This window comes from Gossypium hirsutum, chromosome A01, assembly GCF_007990345.1.
Source record: "Gossypium hirsutum isolate 1008001.06 chromosome A01, Gossypium_hirsutum_v2.1, whole genome shotgun sequence".
Lineage (NCBI taxonomy): Eukaryota > Viridiplantae > Streptophyta > Magnoliopsida > Malvales > Malvaceae > Gossypium > Gossypium hirsutum.
Window position 1 is genome coordinate 79,307,376 of NC_053424.1, and position 17,566 is coordinate 79,324,941.

The 17,566-nt window shown below is 29.8% G+C and overlaps 1 protein-coding gene across 1 annotated transcript; it reads left to right on the forward strand.

Annotated features, from left to right (window-relative positions):
• The first annotated feature begins 9,031 nt into the window (after positions 1-9,031).
• On the forward strand, positions 9,032-13,680 carry LOC107916833 (uncharacterized). The gene is made up of 5 exons (XM_041089463.1): positions 9,032-9,060; positions 9,833-10,042; positions 11,260-11,408; positions 13,091-13,373; positions 13,495-13,680. Exons 1-4 carry the CDS (start codon positions 9,032-9,034, stop codon positions 13,189-13,191), a joined length of 489 nt encoding a protein of 162 aa, XP_040945397.1. The 3' UTR covers positions 13,192-13,373; positions 13,495-13,680.
• Positions 13,681-17,566: the final 3,886 nt, after the last annotated feature.

Genomic DNA, 17,566 nt, shown 5'->3' on the forward strand with positions numbered 1-17,566 from the left:
TTGTACACTCATCTATATCTAATATCTTCTCCAACTTAATTTAACTTTAATTAAATTACTTAAAATAATTAATTTTTTAAATTATAAACATACATTTTTCATTCTTTTACAAATTTTAATCTTTTTCTTTTTCATAAGTTAATATTTTTTTATATTTTTGTGCAACCAATTTTAAAAAGTAATATTCTTTTGCAATTTTTTCTATGTCATTAATACATAATTTTGGTAATTGTTTTACTCCAAAACCCGAATCCAGAACCCCAAATCTTGAACTTGAACCTTAAACCTTAAACCTTAAACCCCTAAGTTTAGGGTTTAGAGTTTTAAATTTAAGATTCAATGTTTAGGATTTAATATTTATGGTTTGGGGTTATGGGTTTGTGTTCAAGGATTCGAGCTATGGATTATGAGTTTGGGGTTCATGGTTTAAATATTTGGGGTTATAGATTCAGTTTTAGGGATGTAGGTTTTGGGTTTAAGGTTCGGAATTCTATATTCAAGGTTTAGGGTAAAAAAATCAAAATTATGTGTTAATGGCTTGAAAAAAATTGTTGAAATGTGATTAAATAATTAAAAAGGGACATGAATATTGTGGTGAGCAATGTCCATAAAATAATTTATCTATAGATGAATGTATAATAATAATTTCATATATTTAAAATTTGATGATGTGGCGATATTTTATTGGTGTATAAAAACATTAAGATTATCCTTATATAAATTATTCCCAAAATATATATATGATATTTTTTATATGTGTATATCATAATTAAAAATTTAATTAATTCTATTCTGAGGAGTGTCGTCTAATTAAGTTACTGATTCAGGGAATTGCTGCCTTTCATTTGGCTTATCATGTCAACGTTTGTATATGTTTATGATATTTTTCTCATCATGTCGATATTGTGTGTATATGTTTTTAATCTTTTATCATTTGTTTTATGTGAATTTTGAGATATTGTGGTTGTATGTTTATGTTATTTTTTATTTTATATACTTTTCAAAGTTATATAATTTAAAAAATAATGTGTTTGCTCACGTCGTAAATATGTCTGAGTAGTGTTTTGAATATTATTCTTTTGTGATGTGTTCTCATTACTTTTTTTTTATTGTTATAAAGTATTATGATTTTATATAGTGGTTTTTCACATCACTAAGGTTTTGATATCATCATATATATTTTGTTGGGTTGATTTTATTCTTTGTAAGATGATATGTTTTGATTATTATTATCATAATTTTTGGTTTCATGTTACATTAATTTCATATTTTGCATAGTTTTGTCATAACAATTCAATTTTTATTTATTTTAAAAAAATTAAGTTACTATTTAACTTCTGAACTATATATGTTGTCACTTTGATATTTAATTTTTTTTTTCTATTTTAATACTTAAATGATCATTTTCAACCCATTTTACTCAGAAAAACATAAAAAAGTTTCCAATAAGAACGTAAAATATGGCACTTTTGTGTTGGGCGCAAATAATATTTGGAGTAAAATGGGATGATAATGTAATTTAGGTATTAAAATGAGATAAAAATTAAATATGAAAATAGAAAGAAATTATAATTGAAAGACTTACGTAATAAAAAAGTCAATTTTGACTCTAAATATATATATTTTTTAATTTGAAAAGAAATTACATCAATTAAAACATTAGTAATACAAGTACTATATTTAATTAAGAATTTAATCTAATTCGCGATGCGCACCACGCCAGAATATTTTAGGATTATAATAATATTAACCTTCTTTAAATACGAGTCATTGTTAAACAAATCTAAATTAAATAAGAAAAACTATGATTAATGTATAAACTTGAATTTACTTATTTGAAGAGAAATAATAGAGAGATAAAAAATTTATAAAGAAATTTCAAAAACATATTTACTAATATAGCAATTGCACTCTCTTATAATTTTTTCATGTCTTTGATTGATGGAATGTAATTAAATTACAATTTTTTATATTATATTTAGTAGCATAAATATAATTATGCAACTACATACTTTTAAATTCTAAAATATAATATTAATTATTAAAAATATCTAGAATACTTAACAACATATTTTCTAAACAAATAATAAAATATAAAATTAAATTAATATATTCAATATTTTAGTCTAAAAAGGTATTCAATAATACAAAAATTAACCAAAAAAATATTTCTATATTTTATCTAATTACTCTAACATTTTATATTTATTAAATTATTCTCTCTCTAAAATTAAACATATACTCTTTATCATCATAAACATTTTTTCTCAAAAAAATACCTAATCTTTAGAACACGCCAAGTCGAAATTAAATATGGTTTTAATATTGAAAAGGTATGTATGAAATTATATATTTGATAGTTGATCCGTATACCGGATTGATTATTTAATTCCGCTACTTTGTTCTGATTGTTGTTTGCAATTTTTATTTTCTTTTTGGTTGTTTAGAGGCCTCTAAAACCATTTATGATTAGATTATTTTTTCAAACCCAAAACTCAGTTAAAATTTATAAGAGTGTAATACTGTTAACCTGTATCCGTCATCAGAACAGTGTTATAGAGTATTACTGGAATTTACAGAACAATTACTGATAAATCATGTCATTTACTATTCATATCCGAAAATAATCATATTGTCCCTTGAATGGACTCTCAAGAATTTAAGCATTAGAAACAAATCAGTACTAAATTGGGATCTCAAAGATTTTTTCGCAAAATTTTAAAATTTTTCTTATATACAGAGGTCATACGCCCGTTTGAGTAGGCCGTGTGGCTCACACGGCCAAGTGACATGCCCATGTCTCAGGCCATGTGGGTATTCAATGAGAGGCACACGACCGTGTCCCAGCTCGTGTCCTTACCTGTGTAACTCTCTGACTTGGGTCACACATTCAGCCACACGCCAGCGTGCTAAGCCGTGTGGTCAATTTAATTTTCGAAAACTAGGTGTAGGATTTACACAGCCAAGACACATGCCGGTGTTTTAGTCCATGTGTCACATACGGCTGAAAAACACGCCCGTGTCTCTGCCCATGTGCCTAATTCTGAGCACTCTATTTCTCAATTTTAAGATGCAGGGGACACACAGCCAAACCACATGCCCATGTGCCCTGTTGTGTGTCTCACACGGTCTAGACACACGCCCGTGTGGATAAAATAAAGCCATTTCCTAACTTTATTTCTTACCCAAATTTTCCATTAACCAACAACAACACTTATACATATATAACAACCAATTCAATACATATTATCCAAGCCAATTGCAAGAATTATGTGTGATATATTATCACATACGTTCATGTATTTCCAAACTTACCTTATTATCAAAACTTTTATATTTACGTTAACTTACTCAACCATATTAAGCTTTTATATATTATTTATGATATAACCTTATGATATATATATATACACCAAAACATACCATCACTAACCATTTTAATGGCTAGATTACAAACATCCATTTACATGTCAACATTGGCAAAGTTAGCCTATACACGCCATTATACCAAAATAAGTTTACTATTTATACCAAAATGAGCTGGTGGATAGTGTGATGATACTCTGACCGATCTCCAACCTTTGCGAGCTTCCGAGCACTATAAAACAAAGAAAAGAAAACTAGTAAGCATTTAATGCTTAGTAAGTTCGTATAACAGGAACTAAATTTACCAATCATATTCATTTAAATAAGCATAAAAATAACATGCTTCCCAACAAATTAGCAAGTTTGCCTAATCATATACACTCAATTAAGCAAGTTAGTCATATATTTCACATATACATCAAATAAACATGAATAAACTCATCATACTACAAACTTTCGAATATTTCAGAAGTATTCGAGACATAATTCTTTTAATCTCATAATTTCTCATGTTAGGAGTTTTATCCGTTGAATTATTGAAATATCGATGAATACTCAAGTAGTATACATAAGGTATACAAATCAGTGATCCGTCAATTCATGTTCAAGGGTACCCGTTAGGGCACATAATTAGGGAGCATGTTCTCAAGCAACATATCAGGATGCTCAAATGAGTCATGTAACAGGACGCTTATCTGGGCTAAACAGGAAACTCATAAGAGTTTTAATCAGGGAGCACATAGAGCTTAACAGGTAACTTCGAAGAGTTATTATCAGGGAGCACCAGATAGCCATTTAACAGGGAGGTCAACCGAGCCATGTTAGGAAGCTCATAAGAGCCTATATCAGGATGCTCACGTAGAGCTGCATTTGTGTCTGCAATAAATGCTGGACCACAACCAATAGAATCATGTAACAGGACACTCACAAAGGGTTGCGATAGTGCGCAACACATGCAGAATCACTACCGATTAGGATGCTCGTAGGAACTATATAACAGGACGCTCGAGAAGGCTTTAAACAAGTTACTCGTCTGAGCTATAATGTCCGCAACATATGTAGGACTATAATCAGTACGAGAAAATATTGTATCCATCGCATTTTATTATTCAAACGGAATTTATTGTTTATCGAGAAATTTCGGGCATGTGATTATTTTCATTCATTAATTATTTATACAATTCTCATAAGTACAACATTCAATTCAAATATATAAATACACATAATTAAGTTACACAAACTAATCTCGACACTTATTCATATTTAAAAGTCTACTAATCCGACACATTTTCTTTTCCTCAATCTAGCTTTGAATTTGAGTTATCCGGATCTATATAAATGAATTTAACATCAATTTAATCCATTTCATACTCATTTACATTCAATTCATATCCTAGGCAAAATCACCATTTTACCCCTATACTTTTTATTAATTTCAATTTTGTCTTTAGGCTCGAAAAATGAAATTCATGCAATTTAATCCTTATTTCAAGCTTAACTGAAATTTTCATATAACATTTACAACACATACATTTCACAAAATTTAGAATTTTTCCATAACTTTTACATCTTAACAATTTAGTCCCTAAATCATAATTTCATCAAAATTCTCTTTGTAAAAGTTAATTATCTATCAACAACCTTTCATTTTCTACCATAAATTTCAAAATTTCAGCATATTCATCCATGGAAAAACTTTGATACTTTGATAACTAATTAAGCTTAATTAGTTTCCTTTCTCTCTTCTAGGGTTTCTATGTAAATTTTGGGGAAGAAGATGATATAAATTTATGTTATTTGATATTTATTTTATTTATCATATTTAATTTTTTAACTTTCCAATTTCATCCTTTTCTTTTTCTAATTTTTTATGGATGAATCACCAAAAATATCTACTAACTTCTCTTAATGGTATAATTACCATATAAGGACCTCAAGTTTTGAATTCCATAGCTATTTGATACTTATAGCTACTAGAACTCAACTTTTTCATTTTATGCAATTTGGTCCTTTCCCTAATTAAACATATAATCGATAAAATTTTCTTATAAAAATTTTCATATAGCATTCCTATCATAATACGAACCATGCGATAATATTAAAATAAATTTTCTTTTTAACTCAGATTTGTGGTCCCAAAACCAGTATTTTGATTTTAATGAAAACGGGCTGTTACAAAGGGTTTTAGTAAAAATATTAAGTGTAAAAAATAAATTTAAATAAAAAAGTTTAAAATATGAATTTAGTTCGAGTTTGGGTTAAAAATGTCTGTCGAAACCATTTTTTGGAAAATGGGGATCGACTTTAAAACAAAGTGTAGAGTCACCACCAATCTTTGTTTAGGTGTGATTGGATCACCTAATAAAACATTTTATTACATTTAAGTCAATTTTGGTCTACGCGAACTTAAAAATGGGTTTGGGAGCCAATTACGTATGAGGAAGGATTAGCACCCTCACTACGCCCAAAATTGGTACCAAATTGATTAAGTACTGTCCTTATGTCTAAGATTTAAAGCTATTTTTGAAATATGGTTCATTTTAAAACATTTGAATGGCTCAAGTTGGTCGTCAAAATTCTCTTGTTTTAGGAATACAGCATCACATCTAGCACGATAGGACACGATCCTTTATTCCTTCGAAACCACGATCAATTCTTGACTTCCAAAAGCTCATACGTTGAAAATTACAAAAGGAAGCCCAATTATTTAGTGCAACGAAAAGTCAAAACCCAGCACGGTAGGGCACGATTGCTCGAATTTCCAAACATTGAACATTACATTGTTTTAGAATTTAGAAAATACGGATGAAATTTCAAAGGAATATTTGATTATTTTGGACAAACAGAAAATCAAAACCCAGCACGATAGGGCATGATTCCTTGAATTTCCAAAAATCAAACGTTGCTTGTGTTTTGGGAGATTTTCAAACAAACATTTGTAAAACCGGCTCACAACGCACTTTATTTAGTTCGCATGCGGTACAAAAACAATGAATCCAATAAAACTGGCCCAAATGTGTTGGAGAAGAAATCATAGTATCAAGCACAAAAGGAATATACATGAACATAACATTACATTGTTGAATGAAAAAGATAATAATTCAGACATGCAATTTAAAATATACAATGATGATAAATTCCCAACATATTCAAGCAATATTAACAACCAAAACTGAATACATACATATATACATTTTTTGATATTTGCATAGCAAATTAATAAAATATAAAACAAAATTTTTGAATAACAATAAATGAATTTAAAATAAATGAAGAAAAGAAAATTTGAAATCAGTCCATTTATATAATTTTAACCTAAATTATATGTGCAAAAAAGGTATAACAACGGGCCATGCACGAGAAAATTTAAAATAAAGTATACAGTAAAAATAAGTGTAATAACATATGGACAAGTTATCAAATGAATATTATGTAAGAAGAAATTTAAAATAACCGAGATACAAAATAGTTTAAAACAACATGTATTAACTTATTGACAACATACATGAGATGAAAACTTAATAATAGAGTTAATATATAAAAATAATAATAGATGAAAGTGTTAAAAAACAATATATATATAGTAAAATAAAGATTTTTAAAAGCGATAAATTATATATAAATTTAAAAGAAAACATACATACATGAATAGGTTTAAAAGAAAGTACATAAAATAATATAAAATCATCAAAATATATATAAAAAAATAATGTACAATAATTCAACAGTGATGATGTAGGAAATATTTACATATATATATATACACAAAACAATATACATGAAGAAAAAAAACTTAATATAAATAATGTATATATAAAAGGATAATAATATAGGAAAATATATGAAACAAACAAAATATATAATACTAAAATTGGATTTTAAACATAAAATTACATAGAGAAGATTTTAAAATAATAATTTATATAATAAAACAATTTAACAATATATAAAAGGAAATTAAAAAAAACTAAAACAAAATGAAATTAAAAAAATAGTTCCAAAATAATATGTTAAAATAATAGGTTTAAAAAAAATACATAAATAAATAAATCCTCAAGAATATAAAACATAAAATAAACTTAATTGAAATAGAAACAAAATTGAAAGGATAATGTATAAATAAAACAAATCATTAAAGCTGAGCTGAGGATCGAAATAGAATGCGCACAAATTATTGAGGATCAAAACTGAAAATATACTAAATCCCACAACGATGCGTTTAAATATAGGCTAAATTAAAACTGCATACAAATCTCAGGTAAAAATTAAAACGAAAGAAAATATAAAAAAGGACTCAATCAAACAACAGCGTGGAAACAATAGCGTGGACATGAAGGACTATTAGCGCAAATATCCCCTCTCCGCATAAACACGCAGATCCTGGGGGCCATCGGGTCGGGTCGAAATGGGTCGCTCTATGCGACGCCGTTTTGAGGCTACTGATGAAGGCCCCAAACGGCGTCGTTTCTCCCCTCTTATAAACACAACAATACCTTAAAAAAAATGAAACAATCAACTTTTAAAAAAATAAAACCCTAGCCCCTTTTATTTCCTCCTCATTTGACCCTAAAACTCCCCTCCTAAGCGCCGATCTACTCCTATCAACTGTGACGAACCGATTCGGACTTTAAGGGACGACAATTTTGACCGCGGAATCCCTTTTACGCTCCGATTTCAACAAAGCAGACGGAGTCCATGGCACTTTCGCAAGGTGAGGCTTCTCTTTTTTGTTTTATATTTTCAAATGCAATAACGAAAGACCTCAAACAATAAACTGAAAGAAAAATTAGAGAAATTTCCAGAAACTTAAATCAGAAATCACCTTTAAGAAAACTTTGATGGTTTTCTTTGTATTCTATTTTGTATCCGTAAAAAAAACGAATAATACATTGTTCACGGCTTTATAGCCGAAAAGAAAAATCAAAATCAATTTTTTCCTATTTTTCTTTGTATTTGCTGTTGTTTTTCTCTCTCTGTGTTGTCTTTTTACATTTGTGCGCAGGTACGAAGGTACGGAGCTCGGTGGTCGTACGGTGCTACGCTGGCGGTGAGGAAGAAGGGCTACTTGGTGGCTACTATGGCGCTTAGCAGAAACCCTAGGGTTCTGAGTGTTTAATGTTTTTGGGCTTGTCGAGCCGTGTAACTTTGGGCTAGGTTTTAGGTTTTTTTAGGCCTTATTGAGTTGATGTAATTGGGTTTTGTAGCTGGACTGAGCTGTTAAGGGACTGTGTAAAGTTGGACTTTATATTTTATTTGGTTTTATTTTTGTTTGAATTCCGATTTGGACCCCGGGCTAAAATTGGGCCTTACAATGTCTATTTCAAATCTAGTCCATTTTCTATGTTTTTAATAAATTATATAATGTTATGTTTATATGTGATATAATTTGTAACGTATAGAAATTAAATTTATAATAATATATAATATTATAATATAATTATTTAAAAAAAATTAAAAAAATAATGAGTATATTTAAAATGATTTAAGGTTGGCGATTTATAATTATGAATGAACTTGGATAAAATTTTAGATTCATATTTCGAACTAAATCAAAGCTCAACAAATATAAAATATATTAATATTATAGTTAAATACAACACAAATCTAACTCAACCCAACCCTATCAACTATACAACAATTCTTTTTTCGAGGAAGAAAAAGTAGTATGTACATTTACATTTCACGTGTTCCCATGTTAATTACATTATGTCCTTTCCCAAAGGCTTCCAATTTGAAAGCATGCTTGAAACAAGCCTATATAACATTTTTTTTTCTGCCAAATCGGACGATTCTGATATAATTGTTGTTTCTGTAATCTCTTTGTGTATTAACAAAAGAAAAAGCTTAATCTTTACGTAAATATTAAATAATTTGTTATAATATAGAATTGTTAGTGTAGGTTTAAATTTAAAATTAGAATGATTTAAAATTAAGAATAAGTAAAATATTTTAATTCTCTTTAATAAAAAGGAAAAACCATCATGTGAATAGTTAAAAATTATCAAGTGAAATTAATTTATTGCTAATTTATGTATAAAAAATGTATGAAAAAAATAAAGTTAAAATATGTTTTAAGTCCTTTTACTTTTTATACATTTGAAATTTAGTCTACTTTACTAATTTCAAAATTCATATTCAATTGTTAACACCATTAAAATTCTTCTATTAAATTCACATGTAACATTTTGAAGTAAAAATATACTAAACTGATAGCCATATGATGGAAAATCATCATGTGAATTAGAGGTGTGCATGGGCTGGGCTGCCCGGCCCGGCCCGAAGGCCCGCCCGAAAAATGGGAGGGTTTGGGTAAAAATATAGGCCCGAAAAATGGGCTTGGACAAAAAATAAGGCCCGTTTAAAAAACAGGCCGGGCCTCGGGCAAGAGTTTTTTGGCCCGGGCCTGGCCCAACCTGATTTTAATATTAAATTATTTTTAATTATTTTTTTATTTTTAATTTTAAAGTAACTTTACTCTTTGTTATTTTCGTTTGGTTGCTGCTACTGCCTTCCTCCTCTTATTTCCATTTCCAAAACCCAAATCCCTAGCTCACCACCACCTTCTAGCTCACCACCACCTCCACCGTCCAATTGTCCGTTGGCCACCTCCAACTAGCCTCAAGCTCAGCTCAGCAACTTCATCATTTTTGCTTCTTCATTTGCTGTCTTCTTCAAGGTAAGCTTCTTCATTTTATCGAATCTTACAAATCATCTATCCTTCCCAACGGTTGACAGTTAGGAACATTCCATATACTTATGTCTTCAGCTGCATATCTTACCTAGAAAACAGATAATTTATTCCCTCTTTACATTAATGTATCCAAAATTTTATTTTTAATACATCACATGAATCCCACAATTTTTAGCATGATAAAAGAATATAAAAAAAGGGAAATATGGGTCGTTAGATTGATAAAAGAGCCTGAAAAAAGAGCCTTTCATTTTTACACATCATTGGACTAGAAGCTGCCAAAGGTTTTAAAGACATGGTGAGAGAGATGGCAAATGGAGTTAATTAATACTTGCAGTTTTGTGAAGTCCAATTCTTTCAGCTTTCCATTTTCCATTTTCTTTTTTTTTTTATGGAATTGTGGAAGTGATATTTGGAAAACATTGCATTGACAGACAGCTAATTTGGGTTGTCAAAACATGCATCGCCAATTGAATTTAGCCCAACTGGTTTTACATTTTAAATATTACCCCTTATATTAATGAAGAAGATATTCCTTCAATGGAATTTCATTAAAAAAAGAAAAAAAAGGAACAAGTTCATGTTACAAATGCATTTGTGATGGTGATAGTACCAGGGATAAAGGATAGACATATTTCCATTTTTAATTTCTTTGTTTTATCTCGATCGGCCGCACTTGTTATTACATCCTCAAAGGGCTTAAACTATATTTCCTGTAGACAATGGTAAAATCAGATCCGTTTTTACCAATTTTACCCCGAATATATGGAATTTTTTTTTAAAGTTAGAGACGGTTTTAGTAAATATCTTGATTGGGTTAGTGTCCTCAATTCGATTTTTTTTAAACTTTGGATTGAGATTAGCTAGATGTGTTTTGTATTTTTTTATTGGATGATCTGTGTTTCATACAGTATGAAAATTATTTTGATTTAGTTGATTTTAGGCTCTTTTTTTTGTGTTTTATAATTTCTTCATCTGTTTTTTGGTTGGACTGAACTGATTGGTTGGGGTTTCAATGACTATTTAATTATTACCAAACTATAGTTGATTTTGTTAGGCTTGTGGTAGATATTTAAATAAGATGAAACCATTTGGTCTTAATTATAAATTGTATCATAATTATTAGATATTTTTAGTATGAAAATTAATAATCTTTTTGTTTATTTGGATTTCATGACTTGAGTTTTTATGACTATGGCTAGTTCGAACAGTCTTATACATGTGGACGATGGGTTTAATGAGTATGAAAGTGCTGCCAAACGTCAAAATTCTACCACTTCAAAGGTGTGGGATGAAATGACAAAGCTTGAATGCGAGAGCAAAAATGAATTAAAGGCACAATGTAATCACTGTAAGACTATCTTCTCTACTAAGTCTTCTAGTGGAACCTCTCATTTAAGACGTCATCTAAATAGCTGTTTGAAAAAAGTTAATAAGGACATTAGTCAATACACCATAGCCACTCAACCATCATTAGGAGGTGTTCCATTTATAAAAAACTACAAGTTTGATGCTGATGAGTGTCGTAAAGCTATTTCTACTTTTCTTGTATGTGGCAAGCATTCATTTAGGACAGTTCAAGAACTGGGATTTAGATACATGATGAGTATTGCTAGTCCTAATTTTAAGAATATAAGTAGATATACAGCTGCTAGGGATGTCCTAATGTATTATGCAAAAGAGAGAGATCGTGTTAAAGAAGAGTTGGCTAAAGCACCTGGTTTAATTTGTCTAACCTCTAATAATTAGAACTCGGAGCATACTAATGATGAATATATTTGCATTACTGCTCATTGGGTTGATAAAAATTGGAAGCTACAAAAGAGAATCATAAGGTTTAGAGCTTTATTTCCTTCGTATGATGGTTTGAACATAGCGGATGAACTTGTTTTATGTTTATCTCAATGGGGTATAGACAAGAAAATTTTTAGCATCACTTTGGATAATGCTTCTTATAATGATGTTATGGTTTCTTGTATTAAAAATCGTTTTCGTGCAAACCGAACTATTTTGTGTGATGGTGTTTTTTTTCAAGTTAGATGTTATGCACATATATTGAATATTATAGTTAAAGCTAGTTTGGAACTTGCAAATGATGTTGTTGGTAAGATTCAAAATGGAATTAAGTACATAAAAAATTCGAGAACTCGTAAGAAAATATTTTATGATGTGGCCGACAAAAGTTTTCATTTGAATATGACCAAAAAGTTGTGTCTAGATGTCTGTGTGAGATGGAATTCTACTTATTTGATGCTTGAATCTTCTCTTTACTATAAAGATGTGCTAGATTATTAGGGCCAACGAGATAAAGATTATCAAATATTTGCACTTTCTAACGAGGAGTGGAGAAACGTTGCTATTCTTTGCAAATTTTTGAAAGTCTCTTATGATGTGACTTGCGTTTTTTCTGGTTCTAATTATCCAACGACTAGTCTTTATTTTAGAGGGTTTGAAAGGTTCACAAGGTCTTGCTTGATACAGTTAAAGGTCCTTATTTGTTTTTAACTCCAATGGTTAAGCAAATGCAAGAGAAATTTAATAAATATTGGGCTAAGTATTCGTTGATATTGTCATGTGCTGCAATTTTAGATCATCGTTACAAGTTGAATTATGTGCAGTATTGGTTTACTACAATCTATGGTATTCATGCTTCAGATTTTGTTGAAACCATTCTTAGCAATCTTAGACTCTTGTTTGACGAGTATGTTAAGAAATCCAAATCCACGTTTTCCTCTTTGGTTGGGAGTTCTAATGTTTCGGATAAAAATCCTGTTGATTCTAGTTTGGAAGAACACAATGTTAATAGTGTTGATTTTGAGGGAGATTTTGATGAGAGTGATGATTATAAACGATATTTAAATGAATCTAGCACTAGGAGTGAAAAGTCACAGTTGGACATTTATTTGGAAAAATCGGAGCTTGAGTTGAATAGTCAAATAGATGTTTTGGATTATTAGAGCAAAAGTTCAGTTCGATATAATGAGCTTTCATTATTAGCTCGTGATCTTTTGGCAATTCCAATATCAACTGTAGCTTCCGAATCGGCTTTTAGCATGGGTAAGAAAGTTATCACGCCTTTAAGGAGTTCACTTAAGCCAAAAACGGTTCAAGCCGTTATTTGCTTGGATGATTAGATGTGAGCTAAGGGATTTTCAACAGGTAATTATTATTCTCGTTTTATTGTTGTAATTTTATATTATTTTTTTACCAATTTGATTATCTAATTATTTATTCTTATTTCATGTAAGAAATTGGTTCCAAGAATGATGATAACGATGAGGACGATGAGGACGATGTTTCTTCGATTGCTTTTTAGGTTACCTTCCTTTGTAATTGTTGACAATTTAATTTAGCTTACAATTTATATTGTGTTATAAAATTAAATATGTTGATTGGTTAATGTAGAGATATTTTGGTTGTTTGATTATATTTTGCAGGTTTTTGGTGTTGTTGGCGATGCTGTTTTTTGTGCTATTTTATTGCTATTTGGTGCTGTTTTGATGCTGTTTTGCTGCTGTTTTAGTGCTGTTTTGCTGCTGCTTTTTGTTGTGTTTTGTTATTTTTTTGCAACTATTTATTATGTTATCTATTGTCGTTTTTAATATTATTTTGATATTGTAAAACTTTTGTTTTGTTATTAATTTGGTTATTATTTTAGTTCTAATTTGTTTCAATTTTAATATAATTACTTTTTATTATATTTTCAATTTATGTATTATTTTAAGAATTGTGTCTTATTTTTTATTTGTTTTTATGTTTTTAAATGTATTTGATTTATTATATTTTAAAGTTTTTTATTTAATAAAAAAAGTAAAAAAAATTAATATGGCCGGGCCGGGCTCGGCCCTATCAATTTTTTCCCTGGCCGGGCTTGGACAAATTTCCAGGCCCATATTTCAGGCGGGGTTGGGCTAAAATTTTTTGTGGGCCCGACCCGAACCGACCCATGACACCTCTAATGTGAATGGTTAAAAATTATTTAGTGAAATTAATTTATTGCTAATTCAGGTATAAAGATGCATGGAAAAAAATAAGGTTATGCTTCAAGTCTCATTATTCTTTGTACTGTTGAAATTTAGTCTCTATTTTATTGATTTCAAAATTTAAGTCATATTACTAACACCGTTAAAATGCTTTTGTTCAATTTACAGATGTAACGTTTTGAAGTAAAAAACATACTCAAGTAATAATCATATAATGAAAAAAATGACTATCTAATAAACTTGAATTTAACAGAAATGTAATGACCCAATTTCAGTATTGTAAAAAATTGTGATTTTGGGACTTCATTTCTATAAATCGAGTTTGTAAATATTAAATAGATATATTTACGAAGTTATTATATAGATGAATTAAAATTTGGATAGTCAATTTAGCTGAAATTGTGATTAATTAAGGCTTAGGGACTAAATTGTAAAATCCAATCGCTATAGGTTTTAATCGACAAAAGACTTAGGGACTAAAATAGCAATTAACCAAAGGTTTAAAATGTCAATTAAACCATTTTCAATTATGTGATAGTGGACGATGATGAGAAATTCCAGTAAGTTTGATTAAAATATTAATTAAGTTAGAAAACATGATTAAATTAATTAATTTGAGTTAATTAACAATTAATTGAAATATAAAAGTAAAAAATAAGTGGGCTAACATCATCTTCTTCCTAATTCACACTCCACCATAAAGGCAAATTGGATGCAAGCTTTCAAACCCTTGTGACTTTTGAGCTTTGATTAGGTATGAAATTTAAGTCTTTTTCTTGTAATATTTATAGATTTGAGGTGATGAGAATTTGATTTAGTTAGCTTATGTATCAATTTGTAAAAATGTTAGAGTTTTAGAAAGTTTTCATTGTTGATTTCTTGAAGAATTAGGAGTGAAATTGATAGAAATTAAGTTTAGTTAATGAAACTAACTAAATTGTAAAGCTTAATTATTGATTTTGTACATTAGGGACCAAATTGAATAAAATAAAAAAATGCTATGAAATTTTGGTAGGAATAGAAAGTAGAGGGTTTCTAATGATTATATGTGAAATTAGATTTTAATCTGAGGCTAGAAATTGAAAGATATGCTTGTCATGAGTTCAGGGACTAAATTGAATAAATTGTAAAATATGCATTGGTAATTGGGTGTGATTTGGTTGGAGTGATGCGGGACCCCCAATTTGTATTTCAATGATTCGAGATCAATTTATTTGTTGCATATTCATGGCATCTTTCATTATATGATATTGACATAAGTTTTCAATAGTTGTTTGAATTGAATTGATATGGTTAAGATTAAATATCGAGACAATGACTAAATTGAATATAATAAAAATAATATGATTTAATGGATATATGATATTTAGTATAATTGAGTATACATGTATAACATGAATATATGTGCTTGGAAAATGAATTGGATTATGGTTGTAAATGTGATTGAGAGCATGTATTGAATTGAATTGTATGATGGTATTGAATGTTGAAACTGTGTATTGGTTGAATTTAGGAAAAAATGAGTACGATACAAAATGTTGAATGGTAAGCAATGTATGAAATAAAGTGATTATGGGACTGAAATGTGATATATGGTTACAATGTATATTGATTTGGTATTACTCTAATAATAGTACCATGTACCGTCGAATTAGTTGGGATGCCTTAGGTTAAAAACCATCACTACCGGGCCATCCAGGATGGTAGGATATGTCTATAGCAAAAACTATCATTGTTGGGATACCCGGGATGGTAGGATAAGTAAATTGTGAAAACCATCATTCTCGAGCCATCCGAGATGGCAGTATATTAAAATAGAAAGCTATCGTTGTCAGGCCATTCCAGATGGTAGCATATTGGAAAAGAAAACCATCGTTGTCAGCCTATCCGAGATGGTAGAATATTAAAATAGATTCAATTATCATTGCTGGGCCATCCGGAATGGTAATATATTGTAGAAGGCAAACTACCGTAGCTGGGCCACAGGGGATGACAAGATTAGTATAAAACTACTATATGAATAGGTTGAAAATGAGCCTTAGGGGCCAAACAAATACGAATGAGTCAATAGACTCTAGAAAATGATTGAATGGTGGGTTGAATGACATATTGATGTTAAATGAGAATGAAATTGAATATATTGAAATTGGAAATGGTTTAAAGGTAGGTAGTTGATAGGTAACTTGAATTGATTTTACTATTGTTATGGTATGCTCAAATGTGAATACATAAATAGAATTATTTGGCATCATAGAACATGTTTTGAGTAGTCATTGATATTATATACCTTGTGACAATTTACTAATGCATATGTTATTTTATCTCAAGTTATGGAATTATCACTGAGCGTTTTCACTTAGTGTACAGTTTGTTTTTCTCTGTGCACAAGTATAATAAATTCTTGAGAGTGCGATCAGTAGATCCAACATCCATGAGGCAATCCCTTACTTAGCAAAGTTTGTATAAATCTGTCTTGTTTTAAGCATGACATGTACCTAGGCCTAGTCGATTTTTGGTTTAAGATGTGATCATGTGAACTATTGGAGTTGGAATTGGTATTTGAAATGGCCATATGTTAAAATATATGAAATTGAGAATTTTATAATATTAGGCTAGGCATAACTTGTGGTATGAAACACCCCTAACCTGTCTCCGTTGCTAGAATAGGGTTGGAATAGGGTTACGGGATATTACAACGATTAACATATCTGATAATATTTAAACAAAATTCAAAAATCAATTTAAATATCATAAATCAATGTCCAATAAATAATCATGACATTCATACAAAAACGACCTTAAATCGAGCTTTTGGGACCTCAAAAATAGTTCGAAAACAAATAAGGACTAATCTAAAACAAAACAAAAAATGTAGAAAAAATTAAAAATTGGGGTCACACGGCTGTGCGACAAAAGGCAGCCCGTTGGGCTACCCCACACACATGTGGTTCTACTCTACACGCCTGTGTGCTGAGACCGTGTAATTGATTGTGATCGTTTGAAAAATCCTGCACCTAAAATTAATAAGACATATGGTCGTGTGTGGCATACGATCGTGTGACAGCCCGTGTCTCAGGCTGTGTACACCCAAAATGACCCCTAATGCAAACCATTCAACATCCATTTCTTGAACACCAAACCAAACCTTTTCCAATCACTTTCACATGGTTAAAACACATTCAAACATACCTAAAACATGCCAAAATCATTCATCCTATGTGCCTAACCAAGATGCCATCACTTGGCACCACAATTCAAACATTGAAACATAATCCATTTAAGTACAACTACTCAGGATTTCATACTTCTTCAACTATCAAATATACCTTATTTATTATGACCAAAATTGTAACATCCTGAATTAGGGCCTAGCCGGAATAGTGGTTTTGGGGCCACAAATCTGATGTTAAAATAGTTATTTTATGATCATTATGAAGTCTAGGATTTGAAAATAAGCATGTGTTAAAGTTTCATGAAGAAATTCTATGTGTAAGGTGTTCAATTGGAAATTAAGGACTAAATTGAA